The sequence below is a fragment of the Peromyscus maniculatus genome, chromosome 2, assembly GCF_049852395.1.
Source record: "Peromyscus maniculatus bairdii isolate BWxNUB_F1_BW_parent chromosome 2, HU_Pman_BW_mat_3.1, whole genome shotgun sequence".
Lineage (NCBI taxonomy): Eukaryota > Metazoa > Chordata > Mammalia > Rodentia > Cricetidae > Peromyscus > Peromyscus maniculatus.
Genome location: NC_134853.1, coordinates 4250672 through 4277038, shown reverse-complemented (window position 1 = coordinate 4277038; position 26367 = coordinate 4250672). Strand labels below are relative to the sequence as shown.

Below are 26367 nucleotides of genomic sequence, written 5' to 3'. Positions count from 1 at the left end.
AATGACCAACAGCGTGACATAAACTCACAAACTATAACTATAGCCACAATTTCTTTGAACAGCAATGCTTTGTGGTTCTTAGAGTGCTTCTTAGCTTTTTCCATCCTCTTAATAAGCCTGCTCTCCACAAAAATGGACATTGAAAAAAATGTTTAAAAAAAGGAAAATTTGAGCCAAGCATGGTGGCTCATACCTGTAATCCTGGCACCCAAGGAGGCTGAGGGGGACAGTTAGGAGTTTACTGCCAGCCCAGGTTACATGAGACCCTGTCTCAAAAGGATAGAAAGATAGATGATAGATAAATGGATGGATGGATGGATGGATGGATGGATGGATGGATGGATGGATGGATGGATGGGCGGATGGGCGGGCGGGCAGATGGACAGACGGACAGACAGACAGACAGACAGATAGGTAGATAGGTAGATAGATAATTAAATTTAGAAGTTTTTTTTTTTTTTAACACAGTGGCTCCCCATGATGAGAAGTTTCCTGGGTTTTATAAGTCAGTCTAGACATCTCTGATCTAAAAATAGAATGGAACTTGTGTTCTGTCCTGGCCTCATGTTCTTGCTCCATCAAGATCTGTGTATGATCAGATACTTTTTCAGATGCCTGCCTTTCTTTTGATTGGACATTGAATTCTTCAGTAAACATGCGTAGAGCTCTTCTACAACTGTCCTGGCTGCTAAGTGTGCAGCAAGAGACGGAGTTCCACAAAGAACCGTGACAGTGCAGGTTCTGATAGAATGAGGCTTTTCTCCTGTGTTGTGTCCATTGTGTCCCAGGCTTCTAGAACAGTGTAAACACTGCCTGAATGTTAAGCAGGTAAATATTGAACACTAATTACATGTGCGTTCAATGCTATGAAAAGAAAGTACAGGTGTTGTGGGGCATATAAATGAGAAGCCTCGCCTGCTGTGGGGGATTACACAGAATTATTTCTCCAGCAGGAGAATGAACAGCTGAGAGAGATGTTCATTCAAAGTGTTCCTTAGAGCTTTACGGCCAGCCCCTGGCTCCCACTCAGGCCCTCTCACAGTGCGTAGGCTTGAATCAGCTCAAAATTTTCATTATTGATTTCTGTAATGAGAAATTGGATTGCTTATTCAATAATATCGCCCATTTTTTAGAAAATAAGAAAAGGCCCAGTTTAACCATGCTTGTTTGTGTTTCTGGTTTCTTCCCTGCCTGAACGCCGCAACCCATTTTTCTTTTCTGACTTGCAGATGAAGGAGCCTCTACACACCCTTGTGATGATACTTACTGTGGTCCTTTCCCAGAATCTGAGCCGGAAGTGAAGGCTGTGGCTGACTTCCTTCGCAAACACAGAAAAAGCATCAGAGCATACCTGTCCTTTCATGCCTATGCACAGATGTTGCTGTATCCCTATTCTTACAAATATGCAACGATCCCCAATTTTAGCTGTGTGGTAAGTATGTGTTCTTATATGTGTGTATCAGACCCTGTGGTTTTCTTTCTGAGGCTGCACTTCTGAGTACTAGTGATAGTAGCAAATGCATTTATTCAAGTATTTTATACTCATGAACTCATGTATTCTTTATAAATTTTCTTGGTTCCATTTTACAGATGAGAAAATTGAGACCATTAAGTAGTTAGGCTAAGAACTCTCAGAGTCGTAGCCGAGACTCAGCCCCAAGTCTAGCTCCAAGACTGCTGCTTTTAACTGCTATACTGCTTCCCAAAATGCAATCATTTCAAACATATTTTACATTCTTACCACAGGTTATTCAGAAAAGGTCAGGGTGGATTTGATTAATATTATAGCTTTGGTCACACATGCAGGACTGTAATTAACTTTATTGAGTCAATAATTGTTCATAAATTATAGCCTGGCTCAATAATTAAAAGCAAGTTTTAATTTTTAAGTGTTGTTTGCTTACTGCTGCTAAGTCTCTGGGCACACAGCTAACGTACCAGTCCCAAGGATGAAGGGACTTTCAGGGCTAGATTGCATAAGGGTGAAAAAGACAAGATGAGATCCTTTCTCCTTTTCTCACAGATACAACAAGCTGCTGCCTACAGGGCATAATTCACATTAAGGGAGCCATTTCAGAGCCTCCAGCACCGGAAGGCCAATAAAGTTCAAAACGAAGGAAAACTAATAAATAGTGCTGGAAGTCAAAGTAGCAATTACCTTTGGGGGAGAGGGAGGGGTGTGTGACCAGGGGAAGTGCAGGAGTTCTGGGTTATTGCTGTTATTCTGTTCCTTGACCTGGAAGGTGATAGGCATGTGTTCCATTGTGATCATTTATTATGCTATACACTTATGTTTGTGGTTGATTTTTCTTCTTCAACTCCTGACACTATATGTGTGGTGCCTTTTCCAACATCATTTCTCCATCACCAACCAAGCGGCCAATTTCAGTTCTGACGCTAACTGCCCAGGGTTGCCATCAGTCTCTACCAGTAACGGATGAAGTCCCATGAGATGGCATCCACCTCAGAGACCAACTAAAAAGTCCAAGGTTCCCACGACACCCGCCCTCCTCCGTTTCTATAATTTACTGGAACAACTCACAGATCCCCGAGAAATGCTTCACTTACTGTTACCAACATATAAAGCACATATCCCGGGAACAGCCAAAGAGAAGGCACACATAATGCAAGGCTTAGCAGAGGCAGGAGCCACGGAGCTTGCCTTCTTCCGGCACCACCTATTGCACACCAAACCAGAAGACTTCAGACCCCATTGTCTAGGGATATTACAGTTTTCCTTAGCATGGCACAATCAACTAGATTATTGCCCATTCGTAATTCCACTCCCTTTCTTAGACTGCTACACCAGGGGTGAGGGATGCAATTGGCATCTATGGCATAGAGGCCGAGGATGCTGCTGAACGTGCGACACACAGAGACCTGAACCCCACCCCCACCACAGCGCCTCACCATTCAATCTGCAAGTCAAGAGTGACATTGTTTTGGAATCTGGGGTGGAGAATGTCAAGATAGTGGCTCAAAGGTCATGTTGTACAAGCATGAAGTCCTGAGTTCAGATCCCCAATACCCATGGAAAAAGCCAAGCATGGTCTGCAACTCCAGCACTTTAGGGGACAGAAATATGAAAATTGCTGGGCCATGCTGACTACCAGCCTAGCCAAAAAAAACAACAACAACAACAAAAAAAAAAAAAAAACAACTGAGTTCCCAGCTGAGGAAGAGACCCTGCCTCAAAAGAATGTGTCAGAGTGATAGAAGAGGACCCTCAACACCTACTCTGGCCTCAAACACACACACACACACACACACACACACACACACACACACACACACACACACGCACAGGCACCAACACATACTTATAATACAAAGGGATATGGGTGGAGTGAGGCAGGGGAGAGAAATCTGGAATGGGCTAAGCATAAACTAAATCACTAAAACTAAGCGAAAAATTTTCGGGAACTAAGAAATCTCTGAACGGTAATAAGAAACCATTACATCCTATTAAAATTCTTTAAAATATTCCACCAATATGTAAGAGCCTGTACTTCTGGTAACTTTTAAAGGTCGTCCATTAAACTTCTTTAAACATGGAAATATTTCAATAAAAGTGTGCTTCTTGCTTAGCCAAGGGCCAACAAATGTCCTTTTGGACAATGGAAAGGAGACAATTGGGAAAGGAAGAGATCCCCTATGTCTGTGCCACCCTGAAAACAATTTGGGGTGGGGAGAAGATGAAACGCCCACTCTTTGTGGATAGATCATAGCTAAACCACTTAGCAGCAGAGTATGTGCAATCGGAACGCCAGAAGAACAGGGAACTCGAAGAGGTGGGAACTGGACTTTCAGGTGTAATGGCAGCCTGGAAGCTGCCTTCATTTGACCCAGTCCAAGACAAGAGTCAGAATAAGAAACCTGGACTCCATTCTAAAGAAAAGAAGGGCTTTAAAATTCTCACAGGTCATGATAATATATTGGGTAAGCGCAGAGAGAGGGACAGTGACCATAAAAAGGAGACACCAAGATGAACATGGTTCCAGTGGAGGTGGGGATAGGCTGAGGCGCTGTGGCGGGGAGAGAAGCCTCATCAGGAAGGAAAGCCAGGCAGCCTTGGTGAAGAGACTGGGGTTTCTACCAGACAAGGCCCACAGACCCCGCAAGCCTCAAAGCCAGATGTGGGTTTTGATGGTGCAGTGACGTTTCAGTGTGGATGTGCACAGCAGAACGGGATTCCATTTTGTGACTCTGTATGATTCAGAGGGCAGTGATGGGCAGCATCCTAAAACTGAGCCACCCTGCTGAAGACCTGAGAACAGGCAACAACCGCAAACCAGGGAGACTCGGTTTAACTTGCCACAGCCCCAAGGTGAGAGACAACCCTGAGAGTTGTGGAGCAAGCAGACATTCTGGCAATGAAAAAAAGGTGTTGGTTTTGAAAAAAAAAAAAAAAAAAAAAAAGAGGTTCTGCTAAGGCAAAGAGAACCCCACCCTCAGCAGCAGAGCAAATCAGGTCCACTGAGAATAACCGTAGTTGACCGTCCCTATCTACTGCTCACTGCTGGAGAGCACCACGTGCCGAAGTTCCGGGGATGTGCCTTGATACTGACAGCTGTACCCCTCCAATCACAGTGTTGATGCTCAGGAGAGCTTGGAAGTCCAAAGACAGGCCCTCCATCCACCCCACCATACCTCACTGCTGCGGGTTGGTTCCTCTCCTTTGTCCCTTCTGACGCACTTGGGAGAGACAAAGCAAAAACATTAGGTACCCAGTGGGTAATATGGTGAGGGAATCTCAGGAGTGGTGAGAAGATCTGCTCAGCACCCTGCATACAAGCCTAAGTACAGACACCCCGGGAGGACATCACACACCGGTCCAGTGCAGGCTCAACACTAGCAAGAATGAATGCTCAGAAAGATAAGATTCACAAGGTCTTCTGGCTTATAGTTCCTGATGAATATAACTGGCAGTCTCCAAATTTGAAGACCAAGGGCTTCATTTTTTTTCCACTTTTTGCCTTTTTTGGGGAGGGGGTACTTTTACTTTGTCACATTTATTTTTTTTTTCTTTTTATGTTTTATTTCCCTTCATATAATCACCTAACCTTGCTTATATCTTTTTTACTATAGGGTAATCATTTCATGCTGTTCTCTTCTCTTGCCTGTGTCCACCCCTTTTCTTCTTTTTACTATACCTTTAAGTAATGTTTCTTTTATTTTACCATACTCGTTTTTATTTCAAAATAAAAGCTTTCCTCTTTTAACCCCTCCCCACTTCATAAATGAATCCATTTGTACATTTGAACTTCTTCTTTCTTGGGAAAACTTTGGGGTTTTTTGCTTTGTTTTGTTTTGTTTTCTCTTTTCTTTCCACAGCAATATACTCCACTGCTCTTCTTCTCCCTTTTACTTAACCTTGTTTCTTCTGTATTGAAGACACAGGAGATGTGATACCTCTTGTGTTCATAGGTGGGTAGAATTAAAGTTACGAAAATGCCTGCATTACCAAAAAATGACCTACAGAGTTGATATAATCCCTATCAAAATTCCAGTAACATGGGGCTGGAGAGATAGTTCAGCAGTTAGGAGCACTGGCTGCTCTTCCAGAGGACCTGGGTTCAATTCCCAACAACTACATGGTAGCTTATAACGATCTGTAATTGAAGTTCCAAGGGGATCTGATGCACTCTTTTGGCCTCCACAGACACCAGGCATGCATGTGATGCACAAACATACATGCAGAAATACTCTTACACATAAAAAGCCAAAAATGTTAATACTTTATAAATGTTTTTAAGGTTCCAATAACAGCAGTCACAGAAGTAGAAAAAGCAACCCTAAAATTCCTATGTAAGGACAAAGAACCAAAATATCCAAAACAGAAAAAACAATAGTGGGGCATCAAAACACCTCAAGTTGTGCCCCAGAGCCGCAGTAGCAAAGACAGCATGGTACTGCATTAAAAAAAAAAAAAAAAAAAAAAAAAAAAAAAAAAAAAAAAACATGTGGACCAACAGACACACTCACAATCCTCACATGTGGTGGTCTGAATGAAAATGGCCCCCACAGGCTTGTAGGGAGTAACACTATTAGGAGGTGTGGCCTTGTTGGAGGAAGTGTGTCACTAGAAGCAGGCTTTGAGGTTTCAGAAGCTCAAGCCAGGCCTAGCAGCTCACTGTCTCTTCCTGCTGCCTGCCAACCCAGATGTAGAACTCTCATGCTCCCACCATGATGGTAATGGACTAAACCTCTGAATTTTAAGCAAGACCCAGTTAAATGCTTTCCTTTATTTGAGTTGCCTGGGTTAAGTTGCTCTTCACAGCAACAGAAATCTTAACAAAGACATCACACAAACCACATAGTTGGTTTCTACAGGTTGCAAAAAAAAAAAAAAAAAAAATCCCTGGCATGAAGACAACCTCCTCAGCAAATTGTGCAGGAAAATTGGAATAACCATGTGTAGAATAATGAAATGACTACACCCAGATCTCTCACCCTGCTCAAAAATATATTAAAAATGGATCAAAGGCTGAAACATAAAGTTTTGAGACTACTAGAGAAAAACATAGGTAAAATGCTTCAAGATTTAGACAAGGATTGTCTGAAAAGACCTCCAATAGCACAAGAAGTAACCCCCCAAACTGGGAAAGGGGGTTCCATGAAATTAGAACCTTTCTGCACAGCAAAGGAAACAGTCAGCAGACTGAAGGAGCCTACAAAATAGGGAAGAAATCTTTGCCAACTATGTTGTTTGAGACTGCTATCTAAAATATGCAAAGACCTACCAAAGTCAAACACCCCTAAAACAAACATCACCATCAATAAATGGACTAATGATTGAATATGTTTCCCCTCCCCAAAAAAATTACAAGTGGCCAATAAATATATGAAAACGTGTTGAACATCAGGAAAATGCAAAATAAAATTGCCTTGAGAGTCCATCTCACTCCAGTCAGAATGACCATCATCAAGAAGACCAGCAATAAATGCTGGCAATGATATGATAAAAGACTAACCCTTGTACTCTATTGGTAGAGCCGCAAACTGACACAACCACCATGGAAACCAATGTGGAGGTTCCCCCAAAACTAAAAATAGAACTACCATAAGAGCCAGCCATACTACTCTTGGGTACATACCCAAAAGACTAAGCCAACATCCATGTTCACTGCTGCTCTATTCACAATAGCCAGGACATGGGACCAGCCTAGATGCCCACCAACAGATGAAGGAAGAAAATGTGCTCCATAGACATAATGAAAATTTATTCAGCTATCAAGAAAAATCATAACATTTGCAGGAAGAAATGGATAAAACTAAAAACCATTGTGGTACAAAACAAGCCAACTCAAAAAGGCAAATACCGTAAAATAAAAATTTAAAAAAAAAACTGAAAAAAAAGATAATTGACTTGAGGTATATAAAAAATAATAAATAAAAAATTAAAAAAGGCAAATACCTACTGTTTTCTCTTATATGAAGAGCCTCAATCTAAATACCTCTCAGGGGACAGGGGTGAGGGTGGGTACGGTTGTGTATACTAGTTGTGAAACTCAAAGAGGACCATGAAAAATGAGGAAGAGATCTTAAGGAAAGGGGGAAGAGAGGATAATGCAATACACGTGGTAGAAAAGGGGTCTATAGGGAGGGAGGGGACAGGGAAAACAGGGGGATGGGATGAATTATAACAAAGTGTTATGATGCCTGTTTGAAAATTCCACAGTGAATTCCATTCCTTTGTATGCTAACTTAGTATAATAAGTTAAAATTGTGCACAAACCTTGTCTAAATAAGCGAAGGAGTGTTTTGTTTCTTAATACATTTTTTTACAGTCATCAAAAATAATGAAAACACGAGTGTCCTGACCAGCAAAATGCAATAATCTTCAAATTGTAAGAACACCTGCATTTGCTATAGAACATTGCTAAGACTATTGGAGACAATATTGAATTTTTTCCTTAGACTCATGACAATGTTTACATTTCTTTTCTATTGGCTCCTGTAAGAATGTTGCCACCAGTGAGATCACTATGAAATGGTCTGCCAGTGCCCGGAGCCCTGCCCTGGAGTAGCCACAAATCAGCAAACAATGCCACATGTATCCCTGAGCATAACAAGGACAGCCACCAGAGGCTAGCTCCACCACACACCACCATGTTCCCCAGGGTGCTTCAAATGAAGTATTAAATTATTCACAGGCAAATTGAAATGGGAGAGTTGTGTGCTGGTTTCAGCATAGTTCTTTCCTCTCATTTGTCATCTGATACCTGTCCAAACCCTCACTAAAACTAGTCCTTTGATAGCATCTGAAAAGGTTTTAAGAACAGTACTGTTCTGTTAAAATACCTGTCATTTAGGATTTTGACCATGTTGAGATGTGTGTGTGTGTTTGTGTGTGTGTGTGTGTGTGTGTGTGTGTGTTATTTTTTCCTCTGACTTTCTGCATCTTAGCAGCAGCTTGACTTAGCTTTGTGAGAGACTCTGTAACCTCAGAAGTCAGGAGGTGTCGTTAAATTGATATTCTTGTTCCCAGTAGGAACAAACACACAGCATAAAGGTAGCCAGTCGTTTCCTTGGTGGTTTCTTCATTGATCCAGATGCATTTGAAATATCTGTGTATACCTACTGAAATACATGCTTGTGGATCAATATGATTGTCTGAATACTCTTGCAGACTTATGCTTCTTCAACATTCCTACGAGAAATATCGATTAAGTATCTGTTATGTTATATATACAGACAAGTTGCTAAGGGCAGGATATGAATTGGAGATAAGATTGACATTTTCTCAGACCTGTCGACTCTCTTGTCATGCACAGAAATAAGTGCTCCTGAGATAAGGAAGAGGATAGAACACCTAAGTAGCTTCAGGACATATGAGCGCTTGTCATAGCTCACCCATTCTTTGCTGGGTCACCCCAGGACACGGCTTCAACCTCACTGAACTTTCTTTTCCTCATCTACATAATAGAACTGCTGTCTATCATTGGTTTGTGTGGGGATCAACCAAATCAAAAGTTTATGTTTTAAAATGTGCTTTGATCCTCAGCACTGTAAAAAATAATAATAATAAAGTGTGTTGCAAAATATACTATTAACATCACAAATTACTATTACTAAATAGAGCTGTTAACTAGTGAACCCTCTCGGCTCTCTCTGTTGACCACCAATGAGGCTCAAGCAATATATCAACATTTCTAGAAGCTTCAGTGCAGCAATACAAGTGACCCAGTTTCTCCATTTTGCCCTCACAGGAATTTGCAGCTCGCAAAGCTGTGAAGGCACTTCGGTCAGTCCATGGGATACGGTACAGATATGGCCCGGCCTCCCAAACATTGTGTAAGTTTCCTGTGCACGTTGTATAGAATCATCTCTCTTGAACCAATATCCTGTGCCATGACTTCCCTTTAAGAAGAAAAGTGTGCTCTCCCTGAAGCAAAATTTGTGATGATCACACTAGCCAAAGAAGATGGGAAGAGTTGATATCTGATTCGCTTTCCACGGCTTGACAAAAACTGCTGTACCAATTTAAGCCAGTTCTTAGCAGAGAATATGCTAAGCGTGCGGTAATGACTGTAAGTTGAATTGAGATCCCCTGACAGTGGAAAGTACCAAAATGGGCTCCTTAAGCAATCTGTAAGTGCTGTACGTGTGGAAATAGCCTCAGGAAGATAATGAAGTAAATGTTTCAGCTCTCCAAGAGCTTCCCTTTTATCCTTCGTCTCCACCATTCCTGTTATGAAATGGCATTTCCTATACAGCATCCTCATCGTGATTTTCTCTTCAAGACTGGTTTTAAAGTGTTTCTTTTATATAAAATAAAAAGGAACCAAGGATATGGAAAGAACTTGGATACTGTATGGTATGGATTCTATTCCTGAGCCTGCCAGACATGTTGTCCTGGCCAGGGTATTGATTAATTCTGGCTTTTTAATTTCTCCAAATGCCACATGAGTAATTGGATTACATCATTTCTTGTGGCCTTCCAAATTCTACAATGTATTGTTATCTGGAAAATCTAGTGAACAAGCACATATATGTAAATGTCTGTGTGCATGTGATCACGTGCTGTGTGTCTGTGTGTACTTAACTGGAATCTGCTTATGTTCCTCCATAAGGCCAAGTTTCTCCTTGGTTTCTTTACATAGTCTTACTGCCTTTGTTAGTAAACTGCAAAAGCTCTGGGTTTGGTGTCTGGGGTTTGGGCACCAAAATGTTAGTAAATTGATGGCTAAAACTGCGAGGAGACAGTTCAACCCTAGAGGGCGAGGTATCCCGGACACCCCAGAGCTACTTAGGACAAGAGCTCTGCCCTGAAGGTGTCCCGGACACCTGGAGCTGTTTGGCACAGCTCTGACAGCTGAGACTGCAAAGAAACAGCCCAACCTTGGAAAGAAAGGTTTTCTGACTTCTCAGGAGAGTCAGGCCTGGAACTGCTACAGCAAGGAAGGATATCCTTACTCTTCAGGGAAGTCAGGGTATCCTGACTCTTCGGGAAGGTCAGGATATACCTGGTATGATGGTATGATGGGGGATGGTCTCCCCGCAGGACACAGCAATCCTGCTCCTCTCCTGGAGAGCCACAATCTCTGGCTCAGTGTTACCAGCTCTTTCTCGCTCAGTCCACTATGGGACGTCCCAGCAAGGTTCTTCTGTTCACCAGTCAATGAAGGTCTTCACCCAATACTCTTTTGAGAAAGAGGTTTATTTGGGAAGGAGGAGTCCAGGAGAGTAGTTGCCTCTACCAGGATGGAGAGAACAGCTCACAACTGACCGGGCAGGGCGGTTTATAATATAGGATGTCTAAGGGGCAGAGTCAACTGTGATTGGTTAGTTTATTTTCTGCCCAGGGATTGGCCAGTTTTGTGAGCAAGGGGCAGAGATGGCCCTGATTTCAGGGCCAAACTGTGTTTCTTTCACTGGCCTTTCTTGGCTTTTTGACACTACCTCTAAAGCCAGGGCACACTTCTTTCACTGACTCTGATTCTAGGGGCCAAAAGTGTTATTTTGGTAGTTTCAGAGTTTCAGTTTCAGAGTCAGGGCATATTTCCTGGGTTCTGGGTTTGGGGATAAAGTGCTCATTTCTCCGGATCAGGTCCCAAACACAGGCTGTTTCTTTCCCTGGTCCTGAGCCCTAGGGCCAGGATTCTACTGTCCTGCTCTGTGATTGGTTGGTTTCACAAGTCAGTTGGACAGGGGCAGAGATGGCTCTGATCTGAGCTAAACTGTGTTTCTCTCACTGGCCTTACTTAGCTTTTTGACACTACCTCTAAGGCCAGGGCACATTTCATTCACTGACTGATTCTAGGGGCCAAGAGTGTTTCTTTGGTACTGGTTTCAGAGTCAGGGCATATTTCCTTGGTTCATTTCTCTGGCTCAGGTCCCAAACACAAGCTGTGTTTCTTTCCCTGGTCCTGGGCCCTAGGGCCAGGATTCTGCTGTCCTGCTCTGTGATTGGTTGATTTCTCATGTCAGTTGGACAGGGGCAGAGATGGCTCTGATCTGAGCTAAACTGTGTTTCTCTCACTGGCCTTATCTGAGCCATCCCTCCCTAATTCTGGGCTCCAGGGTCAGGGTGGGTTTCCCTAGCCAGCCCCTTTTCCCTACAGTCTTACCCCTCATTTTCTTCAAGAAAGGTCAATTTGTTCATTAACATTACCGGTCAAATAAGTTTATATTAAAAATGAGCAGGGTACAAGTGTCAGTGGGTTTATTCCATCGTTCATGATCGTAGGTCCTTGTTGACCTTTTAAAATGGTTTCAGCTCCCTCCCTACCTGTCTTCCCACCTACCTCCCTTTTATCTCCCTCCCTCTGCCCACCCCCCACTTTTCCCTCTGACTCACCCTTTCTCTGCCCCCCTACTCCCCCTCCCTTCTTTACTCACATGGTCTTGATGTATTTCCAAAGCTTACATTAAATTTGCCATCCTTCTGCCACAGCCACAGCTACTTTGCCTGACTTTAGAACTGCCACTTAATAGTTCTCTTGAACGGGGAAAGTAGCATTTCCAATCAATCACATACCAACTGATACCAATGTAATACCTATATTGACCATTTTGTCATTTTCTAAGTCTTACCAGCATGCTCATTTTGGAACAAAGCATAGCCACACTATTATATTTACAGAGAACAATCTGTTACCATAGAAATGGGTCTGTCACATCACCATGATGTCATGCTTGGCACCTGCTATCTCTGTTTGTACTCATCTACTTGTACTCTGTGCAGAGGGACACGAGCCACAGCACATTTTCTGTCCTTCGCCAAAGCCAAAGGGATCTGAGAGGTAACAGAGCAGCTTGTGATCCCAGCACTCTGTTGTTGGAGCTGGAGGAAAGCGGACTGATGAAAGCCGTCTTGGTCTATATAGTGAGTTCTGGCCAGTGTAGTCTATATAGCAAGTTTCAGGCCAGGTTAGGGCTACATAATGAGACTGTGGGGGTTTTGCTTGTTTGTTTTTGTTGTTTGTTTGTTTGTTTGTTTAAAAAAAGGCCAGGTAATGGTGTCCCATGCCTTTAATCACAGCACTCAAGAGGCAGAGGCAGGTGGATCTCTGCTTGTTTGAGGCCAGCCTGGTCTAAAGTGCAAGTTCTAGGACAGTCAGAGCTACACAGAGAAACTGTAGCTGAAAGTTTTTCTGATCCCACCCAGTTCCTATGGCCCTACAGTCCCGCAGCCACTCAGACCCAAATGAACACACAAAGGTTTATATTAATTATGAACTGTATGACCTACTGGCTCAGGCTTCTCACTAGCTAGATCTTACATCTTAAATTAACCCATTTCTATAAACCTATACTTTGCCACGTGGCTCATGGCTTATCAGTATCTTTACATCTTGCTTCTCATGGCGGCAGCTGACAGCGTCTCCTTTCTTCTTCTTTCTCTCTAGTTAGAATGTCCTGCCTAACCCTGTTCTGCCTCACCATTGGCCAAACAGCTTTATTTATCAACCAATCAGATCAACACATATTCACAGTATACAGAATGATATCACCCATCATTTCCCCCCTTTTTTTCCTATTTAAAAGGAAGGTTTTTAACTTCAACATGTCTCAAAAAAAAAAAAAAAAAAAAAAAGGAGCTCAGTGTTCGGTGGATAAAGCGTTTACTGAACCAAGCATGAGGACCAAAGTTTAAATCCTCAGAACTTCAGAACTCACAGGCAGGAAAGGGCTCAACAGGAGTGAGAGAATGGGGGAGGTGAAGAAAATAAGGGGGCTTCGGAAACAGAATTCCAATTTCCCAGACCTTGACAGAAAAGAACTGAGTCATCAGAACCGCAGGTCCTCGGTGTAGATTGCTTATTTGTGAATAAAGTGAGTAATGCAAGGGTAAAGAGAAATGCTGTGGGAACTGAGGTTGAGAAACCGAAAGCTGCACCTTGGCAATCATTAATGCCTAGACCAGATCCCCAAAGATGATGGCAAGTATGATTTGTAAGATTCATGAGCCAGAGGCCAAAGAACTACCCATTTATTCTTTTAATTTTTGTTTGTTATTCCTTTGTGTATAGCAGAATGCGTATGGAGGTCATAGGACAACTGGGTGGAGTCTGTTCTCTCTTTCCATCTTTATGTGGGTTCCATGATTGAACTCAAGTCCTTTGCAGCAAGAAGTTTACCTGCTTAGCCATCTACCTTAAATCATTCTTAGTAAAATGCTATTTCATTGGAAGGATTTGGTAGAGTTTAGTGAATGTGCAGTGTGTGTGTGTGTGTGTGTGTGTGTGTGTGTGTGTGTGTGTGTGTGTGTGTGAAAACTAATGCAGACTCTTTAGTGAAGTGAATGTTTCTTTTTGACTTTTAGACGTAAGCTCCGGTAACTCAATGGATTGGGCTTATAAAAATGGAATTCCCTATGCATTTGCTTTTGAACTGCGAGACACTGGGCAGTTTGGATTTTTGCTGCCTGAGATGCTCATCAAACCCACCTGCACAGAGACCATGCTGGCTGTGAAGAATATCACAATGCACCTGCTGAAGAAGTGTCCTTGAGAGAAACAAGGTCTGCTCTACCAACCCAGAGAAAGCAGATTCTGACCCAAAGGCTGTTTAGCCAAAGTAACTGTGACCTTAAAGGATCTTTTCATGCAACTTGACACTTTATAACAATAGAAAATTAGGGCACAGCCTGCTTTCGTATGAGAAGAAAATCCACTTTATATCCCTTTAGAGTCTTAACTGATTACATGGGGAAGGGAATGTTTTCAAATTCCTTTGTCTCAAGAAGTGTACAAATTAATTGAGGATTTCCTTTCAATCAACCTCTATGCCCTCGATTAAGATCTAGGTTACCAATAATGTTTAATTACTTGGTTCTTGTTTGAAATGGAAAAACTCATCTGTATTTCTTAATAAATATATAACTTTTCAAAGACTAACGTTATTCACACATTCATCTCAGTTTAGTGCACTGTTTCCACCCATACAAAGTCTGGCAAGTGTTTCAGTAGAGTCCTGAACCCACAGCAACTATGGTTCCCTGTGCAAGAGAGACCCCAGCAGCACCGAATCACAGGTAGAGGAGGGGTGCCTGAGGCTCCCCACTAACTGGGGATGTAGTGGTGGTGAAGGGCTGCTGGGAAACAGGGAGGTCATTTTTCTTCAGATGTGTAGCCACTGCTAAGTCTCTTAGGATCTAGTAAATAACCCCACACTCATGTGCATGCAAGCAAACAACCCTAATTAAATTATAGGTTATTTAAAAAAGAGTGAGAAAGGAGGAGGAGGATGTGCTAGAAGAAAAAAAAAAGACGTCCAAAGGGAGTAGGACAGGGTTAAGAGAGGAGAAGGGGGTGAAAATGATCCAAACACATTATATACATATATGAAATTGTCAAAGAATAAATAACAGCAAGATTGAGTGGCTTACATTTATATTCTGAGAATCCCACTTTACAAAAGAAAAGGAAAAAAGAAAAGTTATCAGGGTGGTAGTAGCCCATACTTTTAATCCCCACACTTGGAGGCAGAGGTAGGCAGATCTTCATGAGTCCAAGGCCAGCCTGGTCTACAGAGCTAGCTCCAGGACAGCCAGAGCTACACAGAGAAACCCTGTCTCGAAAAGAATAAAAAACAAAACAAAAAGGAAAGAAAGAGAAAGAGGGAGGGAGAAAGGGAGAGAGAGAGAGAGAGAGGTTAAATAAGTCAGGCATGGTTATAATCCAAGATACTCAAGAGACTGAATCAGGATTCTAAGATCATAGATGGCCTGGGCTACAGAGTAAGTTCAAGGCCAGCATGGTCAATTCAATGAAATTCTCTGAAAATAAAAATGAGAGGTGTAGGGCTGTAGCTCAATAGTGAGACACTTTACCTAGCATGTGTGAGGCCTTGGGTTCACTCTCCAATGCTGACAAAAATCAAAAGTCAGTATTAATTACAGGTGCCAGACACAGGAGTTTTACATTAATATTCTCATTTGCTCTGCACAGTACATGATTCAAATGAGGAAACAGGATCATAAAGGTGACATAGACTTCCATTTACAACAGGATATGTATCTTCATCATGGAAAATAACTTAAACTCCTGGACAAGATAGAACTTTTCTTGAGATGGGGCCTCTTCTGCCTCTGTCTCTTTACTGCTCCTATATACCAAAACACCAGGCCTGTGATTGCTTTAAATCACCATAAACCATTAGACAGGAAAGTAAAGAAATCTTAGGCCAGGCCTTGAATGAATACAGAAATCTAGAAAGGTAAAACATGCACTGTTGATCTCAGGGATGCTTGCAGACCTGAATTTCACAGCATTGTGAGAAATGGGACCAGAGAACAAAGTCCAAGGCTACACCAAGCTGTGACACAGCCTAATGGGTCACTTTGCCAGGATTCTGGGATTTCCAAGAGTTGTGCCTTCGATGTAAGGGTGAATTGGATTACCATACACTCTTATTACTTTACACACTGTTCTAGTGGAAGATCCACCTCAACTCCCCTCCCCCATCTCTCTCCCTTAACCCACCCCTTCAAAGCCCACCAAACACAGCTCCACCCCCAGAGAGGTTCAAGACCACTCCCACAGGGGATATAAGCTGTATCCCAGAAAACAGACAGGTGGTTTTCCAGTCTCTCTTCCCCATCTCTTTTTTTTGGGGGTGGGGTGGGGGCAGAGAACCACTCAGGAACACTTTTCCCATTAGACTGGGGCTTTTCTAATCTGGTCTGATTTGGTTTTATTTGGATTGCTGCAACGGCAGAGAGGCTTATTGGGGTGTAAAAAACTTATCACACACATGTATAGAGACACACACTCACACAAATACACACACACACACACTCTCTCTCTCTCTCTCACACACACACACACACACACACACACACACACACACACACACACACACACACACTATTTCTAATGAACCAGCAGAAAAAGTGACCATTTCCAATTTGGGCAAGAGCAGAGCGGCAGGAAATTACCACTGAGTTTGGAAGGACACATCAGTTGTGCTGCAGGTTTGTGACCCAAACTCAGACTTCTTAAATGGTCTGATAAACTTCTAGCCAATAGTTTAGTTCAGATTTGTTTCAGTTCAGACTGGTAATACCCTCAAACATTTGGTGGAAAGCCTCTTAAATGTTTTGTCTGACTAAAACATGACTGTCAGCACAAATGGCTGGCCCTAAAAACTTCCAGAGGGGAGAAAATGGCCAAAGGAACAAGGACATATGTAGCACAAACTTCACTGGTACCACTCAAGTTGAAGATGATGGAGAAATGTCTTCAGGAATTTGAAGGAAAACACACACACACACACACACACACACACACACACACACATACACACACATCAAATATATACTCCGCAAAAATGTTTATGAAATATTAGGGTAAAATGCAGACATTTTCATAAAAGTGAGCTTCTAATAATTTCCCTCTTCCTGGAAAGTCCTAGTGGGAATAAATCGAAAGAGATGTAGGATTCCAAAACACATAATCATGTTTGGATATGAAACGTCCCCCCAAAAATCTCATCTGTTAGGGATGTCTCTTTTGGAAGCAATGAAACTTGAGGAGTGGGGCTTCCCTGGAGGAGGTACGTCAGCCAGACAGGGTGTCAAGGCTCTTGTGTCCCTGGGCCCTTCCCGGTGTCGTGGCCACCACGAGATGAGAAAGTTCAAGTTCTGTCAAGCACTTTTTGGCCATGATGTGCTGCTCTTCCATGGGCCCAAAATCAACAGAACCAAGACCAAGGACGGCAGTTCTGAAACTGCCACCCAAAATAATTATCGGCTCCTTTGTTTGTGTCTGTATTTAGTAACAGGGATAATAAAGGGAGCACAAGGACCATCCAACATAGGAGACAGGTGTGGAGAGAAATCCCAAGGTGATAGATAGTAAGGAAAGGTCCCAGGTAGCAGTTTTGTGATGGACTTGAAAAAGGATTAACTTAAGTGGAAGGAAGAGAACTGAGGTTTCTGATGAGCATGACGATATATGTGTGAAATACACACAAATATGTCCAGGGCAATGCTTGTACAGGGCTTAAGGTTGAACTCACAATAAAAGCATAGAAAAACAAGCGAGCAAAAACTGTATTTAAGCTGGGTGTTGGTGGCACACGCCTTTAATCCCAGCACTCGGGAGGCAGAGGCAGGCGGATCTTTGTGAGTTTGAGGCCAGCCTGGTCTACAGAGCAAGATATCCAGGAAAAGGCACAAAGCTACACAGAGAAACCCAAAAATCAAAACAAAAAACAAAAACAACTGTATTTAAGCTGGCCTCCAAGGGGGCGGGATTAAAGAGCTATCCTAGAATGCTGCATGACTTAGTTCTAAATAATACAAAGTCAAATAGTGTCAGACGTAAACATTCCGGGACAGAAGGAAGCAAATGCAAGGGAGATGGGAGCACAAAACAGCAGCTTAGTCTTCATGGCCCCTCCATAGAAGGAAGTCAGGTCGTCTCTAAGGCCGGAAGAAAAACCTAAATACATGTGCTATTTAAAATCAGAAAACAGGGCCAGTGAGATGGCTCACCAGGTGAGATTCGCAACAAGCCTGACTTGAGTTCAATCCCTGGAACCCACATAGTAAAAGGAGAGAGCTAACTCCCACAAGTTGTCCTCTGACCTCCACAAGTACACGGTGGTATGCATGTGTGTGTATACATGCATGTGCCCAGAAACATGCACACAAATAAAGGTGAGAAAAGAATGTAAACAGAAAGATTAAAAATTACCGGACTAATGAAAGAGAATAGGAAGTAACAGAGGATGGGATGAAGGACTGTTGTTTTAGCATACTCTTCTGCATGTTACTAGATAAACTTTCATTCAAGGAGAAAGTTAATAAAGGCATTTTAATATAGACATAAGCACAAGGATTAAGAAAAAGGGGGCACAAGAATGATATGAGGCACTCCTGGGAGTGTCAATATGAGCCTCTTGAAGAAGAGTCATAGAAAACAAGACCAATTTTATTTTTAATCAAGAAATGCACATATAAAAGCATATACTTCTTTTAAAGAAAAACAATATTTTAAAAGCAAAGTCATCCTTACTTTCTTGTTTTGAGACAGGGTTTTGCAATGTAGGCCAAGATGACCTCAAAGTCACAACCCTCCTGACTCTGTTTCCCTAATGTTGGAATTAACACATGTGCCACCACACTAATTTTTCTTTTTACCATTCCAGAGACATATTTAGAGGACAAGTCTTAGATAAAATAGGCTTGGTTCTGTGGAGAAGAAATACACTCCTCCAGCAGCAAACACTCAGAGTGGCCAGGGGCCAGAGGGTACATACACCCTTCTTACATCTCTACCAGTAGCACAGGTACAAGCCAAAATGGCCAGCACAATAAGGAGGGGTGGAGGCCGATGAAGACTCCAGGGATGGAAATAAGATATTTCTCAAAGAACCTGACAACAGGTATGTCCCCTGACAAGACACCAGCATGTCTTGTCTAGTGACCTGTGTGGTTCTTGCTGCCAGGAAACTTTGCCCCATGGTTGGGAGCTCAGACCTTTGACTGGTGTCCATCCATCAAATAGCATCACCCCTTTGACAACAATTTGTGGAGGAGAAAAACACAACAAATATATAGATGAGCCTCAAAATGTATTCGTCATTATATTCGAGGTCTAGCCTTACCAAGCCCAACATAGTAAACATAGTTGGCAAGTAATGCCCAGAACTAGATATTCACATTATTTTATTTATCCTTTCTGTCACACAGCAGAAGTGCTAAGAATACTTTTCAGAGGACAAAGAAAGATGTGCACACACAAGTAATAGTAATGATAACAATAATAATCCCCTGACTTCAGGGTATCCAGTTTCTTTACTATCCATATGTAGATTCAGAATGAAATAGTTTTGATGAAGTTCATGTAAATTCTTAGCCATGGTGACTCTCACATTTCAGTAATACTGTATACATTTTATGCCTCAGGTCCTTTAAGTAGGTATTTTAATATTTATAGGCTATTTTCATATTTAATATTTTTAAACTAAGCCACAGAATATATGGAGAGATGATTTATGTTCAAAGCACTCTGCTAGGTGCTGTGTATGAAGAACAGAAATCTTATATTTATGTCAATTCTTGCTTAAGACTATAACATATTCTTCAACTATAAATAGAACATGCATTTTAAAAATTCTTAGTAAAATATTCCCTGTACACACACTACTATAAAGTAATTTTATAATGCTGATTATACGATTTTATTTTTCCACTGAGTTTTAGCAAGTGTTAAAGTTTCTTAGGGGTGCCATAATAAAGTACTCCAAATGGGGGTGGGGCTTAAAGCAATAGAAATGTATGAACTCGTGGTTCTGAAGGCTAGAATTTTAAACTCAAGCATCAGTAGGACTGTGCTCCCTCTGACATGTCAAGGAGAAGCTGCTGTGCCTTCCTATCTTCTCTGGTCGGTTTCAGCTCTTTTCTTTGGCACTCCTTGACCTTCAGCTACACAGCTCTAACCTTCACATTGTATGTCTCCCCCTTCACATGACCAGGTTCTTATCAGAACACTGCTTATACTGTACTCACTAGTTCTTTTTTTTTTTTAATTAGTAACTTTTTTATTAAGAAAATTTCTATCCATTTTGCATGCCAATCACAGATTCCCCCTCTTTCCTCCTCCTGCCCCTCCAGCCTCTCTGCCCCCACCCATTCCCCATTCCCTCCTACAAGCAGGTAAGGCCTCCCATGGGGAGTCAGCATAGCCTGGTACATTGACTTAAGGCAGGTCCAAGCCCCTCCCCCTGCCTCAAGGCTGTACGAGGTGTCCCACCATAGGTAGTGGGCTCCAAAAAGCCAGTTCATGCACACCAGGGATGGATTCTGATCCCAATGCCAGAGGGCCCTTAAACAGACCAAGCTACACAACTGTCTCGCTTATGCAGAGGGCCTAGTCCAGTCCCGTGGAGGCTCCACAGGTGTTGGTCTAAAGTTCATGAGTTCCCACTAGTTTGGTTTGGTTGTCTCTGTAAGTTTCCCCATCATGATCTTGAACCCCAACCCCACCCCTTGCTCATAGAATCCCTCTTCTCTCTCTTCAACTGGACTCCTGGAGCTCAGCCTGGTGTTTGGCTGTGGATCTCTGCATCTGCTTCCATCAGTTACTGGAGAAAGGCTCTATGATGATAGTTAGGATATTCACTGATCTGATTACTGGGGTAAGCCTGTTAAGGTACCCTCTTCACTATTGCTAGTAGTCTAAGCTGGGGTCATCCTTCTGGATTCCTGGGAACTTTCCTAGCACCTGGTTTTCCCCTATACCCATGATGTTTCCCTCTATCATGTATCTCTTTCATTGCTCTCCCACTCTGTCCCTGTTCTAGCTCGACCATCCTGTTCCCTTATGTTCTCATCCCCCATCCCCTACCCTCCACTGCCCACCCCTCATTCTCAGTATACTCGTGAAAATCTCATCTATTTCCCCTTCCCAGGGTGACCCATGAGTTCCTCTTTAGGTCTTCCTTGTTAGCTACCTTCTCTGGAGCTGTGGGTTGTAGTCTGGTTATCCTTTGCTTTATATCTAGTGTTCACTTATGAGTGAGTACATACCATGTTTGTACTTCTGAGTTTGGGTTACCTCACTCAGGATGATATTTTCTAGTTTCATCCATTTGTCCGCAAATTTCATGATGTCATTGTTTTTTACTGCTGAATAGTACTCCATTGTGTATATGTACCACATTTTATTAATCCATTCTTCAGTTGAGGAACATCTAGGTTGTTTCCAGGTTCTGAATATTACAAATAATGCTGCTATGAACGTAGTTGAGTGTGTATCCTTGTGGTATGATTGAGCATTCCTTGGTAACTTTTTTTATTAAGAAATTTTTTATTGATATACCAGCTCAAGAGTGGTATAGCTGGGTCTTGAGGAAGATTGATTCCCAATTTTCTGAGAAACTGCCAGACTGATTTCCAAAGAGGCTGTACAAGTTTGCATTCCCTCCAACAGTGGAGGAGTGTTCCCTTTGTTCCACATCCTCTCCAACATAAGACACTGAGAGCAATAAGTAATAAATGGTACCTCCTGAAACTGAGAAGTTTCTGTAAGGCAAAAAAAAACCCACAGCAAATAAGACAAAATGACAGCCTAAAGAATGGGAAAAAATCTTCACCAACTCAACATCTGACAGGGGGCTGATCTCCAAAATATATAAAGAATTCAAGAAACTAAACATCAAAATATCAAACAATCCAATTTAAAAATGGGCTATAGAGCTAAACAGAGAATTCTCAATAGAAGAATCTCAAATGGCTGAAAGACATTGAAGGAATTGCTCAACATCCTTAGTCATCAGGGAAATGCAAATCAAAAGGACTCTGAGATACCATCTTACATCTGTCAGAATGGCTAAGCTCACTAGTTCTTTTATTGTTAACTTGATATAACTTAGAGTCACCTGGCAAGGAGGACCTTCAGCTGAAGAATTTCCTTCAGGGGGCATTGTATTGATTACCAACTTATGTAGGAGTTCCTAGCCCACTGTGGATGGTACCATCTCTAAGCAGATGGTCCTGAGTTGCATTTTTTAAAAAGCTAACTGAGCATAAACACCAGGGAGCAAGCCAATATGCAGCCTTCCTCTGTGAGTCCCACCTTGAGTTCCTCAGCTGACTTCTCTCAGTGATAGACTGTGACCTGGAAGTGTAAGCTGAAATAAATTCTCTCCCCACCCCACCCCCAAACTGGTTTTGGTCAGAGTGCTTTATCTCAGCAACAAAAATAAAACACTAGTCATAGGAGGTCATGTAGCCTACTCCAATATGACATCACCTGACCAAATACAGCTGAAATAACCCTGTCTCCAACAGACAGGTACACTGAAGTCATACATATGGTTCAAGTTATAACACTACAATCAAAATTTAAGAGACTATTAGAAGAAGTAGAGTACGATAAAGTCTGTCTTTGGAGATAAGGTGTGTTTCTTGTATGCAGCATATCCCTTGGAGGCATCACCATCCCGGACCTCAAACTCTACTATAGAGCTATAGTAATAAAAACAGCTTGGTACTGGTATAAAAACCGAAATACGGACCAATGGAATCGAATTGAAGACCCTGACATTAATCCATGCACATATGAACACCTGGTTTTTGACAAAGGAGCCAAAACTATACAATGGAACAAAGAAAGTATCTTCAACAAATGGTGCTGGCATAACTGGATGTCAATATGTAAAAGATTACAAATAGATCCATATCTGTCACCATGCACAAAACTCAAGTCCAAGTGGATCAAAGACCTAAACATAAATCCAGTTACACTAAACTTAATAGAAAAGAAGATAGGAAGCACTCTTGAACGCATTGGCACTGGAGACCATTTCCTAAATAAAACACCGACAGCACAGACCCTGAGCACAACCATTAATAAATGGGACCTCTCAAAACTGAGAAGCTTTTGCAGGGCAAAAGACACAGTCAATAAGACAAAAAGACAGCCAACAGATTGGGAAAAGATCTTCACCAACCCCACATCTGACAGAGGATTGATCTCCACAATATATAAAGAACTCAAGAAACTAGACATCAAAGCACTGAACAGTCCAATTAAAAAATGGGCTAAAGAGCTAAACAGAGAATTCACAAAACAAGAACTACAAATGGCTGAAAGACATTTAAAGAAATGCTCAACATCCTTAATCATCAGAGAAATGCAAATCAAAACGACTCTGAGATACCACCTTACACCTGTTAGAATGGCTAAGATCAAAAACACCAATGACAACCAATGTTGGAGAGGATGTGGAGCAAAGGGAACACTCCTCCACTGTTGGTGGGAATGTAAACTTGTACAACCACTATGGAAATCAGTATGGCGGTTTCTCAGAAAATTAGGAATCGAACTACCTCAAGACCCAGCCATCCCACTCTTGGGCATATACCCAAAGAATGCTGACACATACCATAAAGATACATGCTCAGCTATGTTCATAGCAGCACTATTTGTAATAGCCAGAACCTGGAAACAACCTAGATGCCCATCAACGGAAGAATGGATGAAAAAAATGTGGTACATATACACAATGGAGTACTACTCAGCAGAGAAAAACAATGAAAGCATGAAATTTGCAGGCAAATGGATGGAACTAGAAAAAATCATCCTGAGTGAGGTAACCCAAACCCAGAAAGACAGTTATGGTATGTACTCACTCATTGGTGGATTCTAGATATAAAATGAACAATCAGACCACAACCCATAGAACCATAGAGGCTATATATATAGCATGGAGGTCCCTAGGACGACTGTGGCATATAATAAATTTCAGTTTTACTCAATTATTGAAAAAAAATAGCCAAATGAATGGAAACACATGAACTATGAACCAAAGACTGAGGGGCTCCCAGCTGGATCAGGCCCTCTGAATAGGTGAGACAGTTGATTGGCTTGATCAGTTTGGGAGGCATCTAGGCAGTGGGACCAAGTCCTGTGCTCATTCCATGAGTTGGCTGTTTGAAACCAGGAACTTATGCAGGGACACTTGGCTCAGTCTGGGAGGAAGGGACTGGACCTCCCTGGACTGAGTCTACCAAGTCGATCACAGTCCTCGGGGGAGGACTTGTCCTGGAGGAGGTGGGAATGGAGGGTGGGCTGGGGGTAAGGGGAGGGTGTGGGAGGGGGGAGAATAGGGGAACCCATGGCTGATATGTAGAACTGAATGGTATTGTAAAATAAAAAATATATATCACAAAAAAAAAGAAGAAGTAGAGTAATCTATTTTAACTTATCTTTTTTTTACTTTTTTTTTTTTTTTTTTTTTTGGTTTTTCAAGGCAGGGTTTCTCTGGGTAGCTTTGTGCCTTTCCTGGAGCTCGCTTTGGAGACCAGGCTGGCCTCGAACTCACAGAGATCCGCCTGCCTCTGCCTCCCGAGTGCTGGGATTAAAGGCGTGCGCCACCACCGCCCGGCTTAACTTATCTTTTTGAATCACAAAATTATCATTCAAATTTTGATGTGTGCAACATTACATAGAAAATGTGTTACTTTTACTTTAAGTTGTATATTACCTCAGTTCTTGATGCTTGTTTGGGGCTGATGCATCATAAAAAGTATTTACACCTAAGTTAGACTGGATTAAAAACTAATTGATTAAATCAGAATTCCATGCAAATGTTAATTATGTTGTAGATTAAGCACAGTAATTATATAATGATTGTATTTAATGGAATATTTTCATGAATCATAATCAGAATATTGCATAATAAGCCTGAAAACAGCTTCACTGAATACCTAATGCATTTCCCAAAACACACGATACCAAGAACTGCTAAGACAGGTGAAAAATCCCATGAAAATAAGCTTGAAGTTCATTGAAGGCAGATTCTAATTAACTCCTTGCTTCCAACCCCGACACTGTATCACAATGATGACCTATAGGACTGTGTCCTCTTTCCCTAGTGGATGCCCTATGGGGACCTCTGCACAAAACATCTATTCTTCCTGTGCCAGCCCAGCACAGGTGAAACAAGCACATCCAATTACAGCTGAAGACATTATAGTATGTAGACATTATAATTAGCTTTATAATTTAATTATGAATTAAACTAAGAAGCTAACTCCATGACCTAGTGATATAGCAAGGAAATGGTGGGTTCTTAGCTTCAAATTAACTGAACAGTAAATGTTTCCCCAACTGGGAAGAATTCAAAAATTAGCAGCCTTCTGTCACAGCGAGCTGGCAGACAAGTGTGCATACTCTGGGAAAATACATTAGCAACAACCACATGATTGGTATGAAGATCAGTTACTGCTATGGTCTGAGTAGAAACACCAAATGCCATATGGTGAGAATTCAATCCCCAAGTTCGTATGCAAACAGTGAATACAGGATCGTAAAGAGTTAACTAGAACTGGGTAAGCTCTTATGCAAGGGGCCCTGTGATGGCATTAACAGCTTCATAAGAAGTCTGATTTAGTAGGTTTGTTATCTCATCACATGATGGCCTCTATCATGTTTTGATGCAACAAAAGGCCCTCACCACATGTCAGCACCACTCTCTTGAATTCTCAGCTTCCAAACTGCGGTTTCAATAAGCTTTTTGCAATCACCTAGTTGGTTGTATTATAACAGTAGAAAACATGAAGTCAGTTACTGAATTTCCATTACAGTTACACTTCAGAGATATGAATGACTGCTAACCTGGTTAGAACTCTTGAGTAATTGAAGCTGTTTTCAACACATTAAGGAAGACTATCTGATAGCTGCTAAACAGAAGTTATGTTGTTAGATGCATTTGTATGCATCTATCTGTCTGCAGAATTATTGACCTAAGAGTATCCATTTTGTGGTTTGTGGTATGGACATTGATGGTTTATTGGTTTTGTATCAGGATAAAAAAAATACCATAAAAGAATTAGTATTTGATGTGTCACTTCATGTATCATGAGCTCTCATGAGAGATAAATGAGGATACCCTAAAACAAGCAATGCTCGCTACATCACCAGGAGCAGCCAAGAATCAACTATTTCCAAGAATAACACTGAGTAGAATCTACTGCCTCCAAACTAATTCTGTACCGAGAACTAGAAATCACACTCACATTCTTTTGTTAGACTGTCAAGCATAAACACTAGCCTTTCTCTTTCTTTCAAAACACATGAAGGTCTATTCATTTTTATTTATTGCCTCTAGTCAAGGTGCTTTTATACAGAAGTCTCTTTGAATAACCATCAAAATTTCAACCACAAGTCTTAGGGCAACTGCATACTTCGTTACAATCAGTCGACTATTTTAGGAAGTACTTAAAATATCTCTAGCAAAGGTGTCTGTCTTATGGCTGACTACATGTTTTCCATGCACCAGCATTTCCCTTCCCTCTAGTGCTGAAGAGAGTTTTAGCTTTTCTTACTTCAGTCTCCTACATCTGCCTCCTTCCTGGATTCTGCTTGACTATACCAATTCTTGAGTTGAATGGTGGAAAATTGA

The 26367-nt window shown here is 41.7% G+C and overlaps 1 protein-coding gene and 1 long non-coding RNA gene across 3 annotated transcripts in view; one reads left to right on the top strand and one right to left on the bottom strand.

Moving 5' to 3' along the window:
• Cpa6 (carboxypeptidase A6) overlaps window positions 1–14345 on the top strand; it is a 315011-nt gene extending 300666 nt beyond the window's left edge. For both annotated transcript variants that reach the window (XM_006974688.3, XM_076563702.1), the window contains exons 9-11: window positions 1230–1432; window positions 9213–9297; window positions 13772–14345. In XM_006974688.3, coding sequence (XP_006974750.2) covers window positions 1230–1432; window positions 9213–9297; window positions 13772–13959 — 476 coding nt within the window. In that variant the 3' untranslated portion in view covers window positions 13960–14345. The remainder of the gene's footprint in view (window positions 1–1229; window positions 1433–9212; window positions 9298–13771) is intronic.
• On the bottom strand, window positions 434–12939 carry LOC143271790 (uncharacterized). Its single transcript, XR_013048928.1, has 2 exons — window positions 11845–12939; window positions 434–1083 (listed from the first exon to the last, which is right to left on the bottom strand). It is a non-coding gene; the product is annotated as an uncharacterized LOC143271790 (long non-coding RNA).
• Window positions 14346–26367: the final 12022 nt, after the last annotated feature.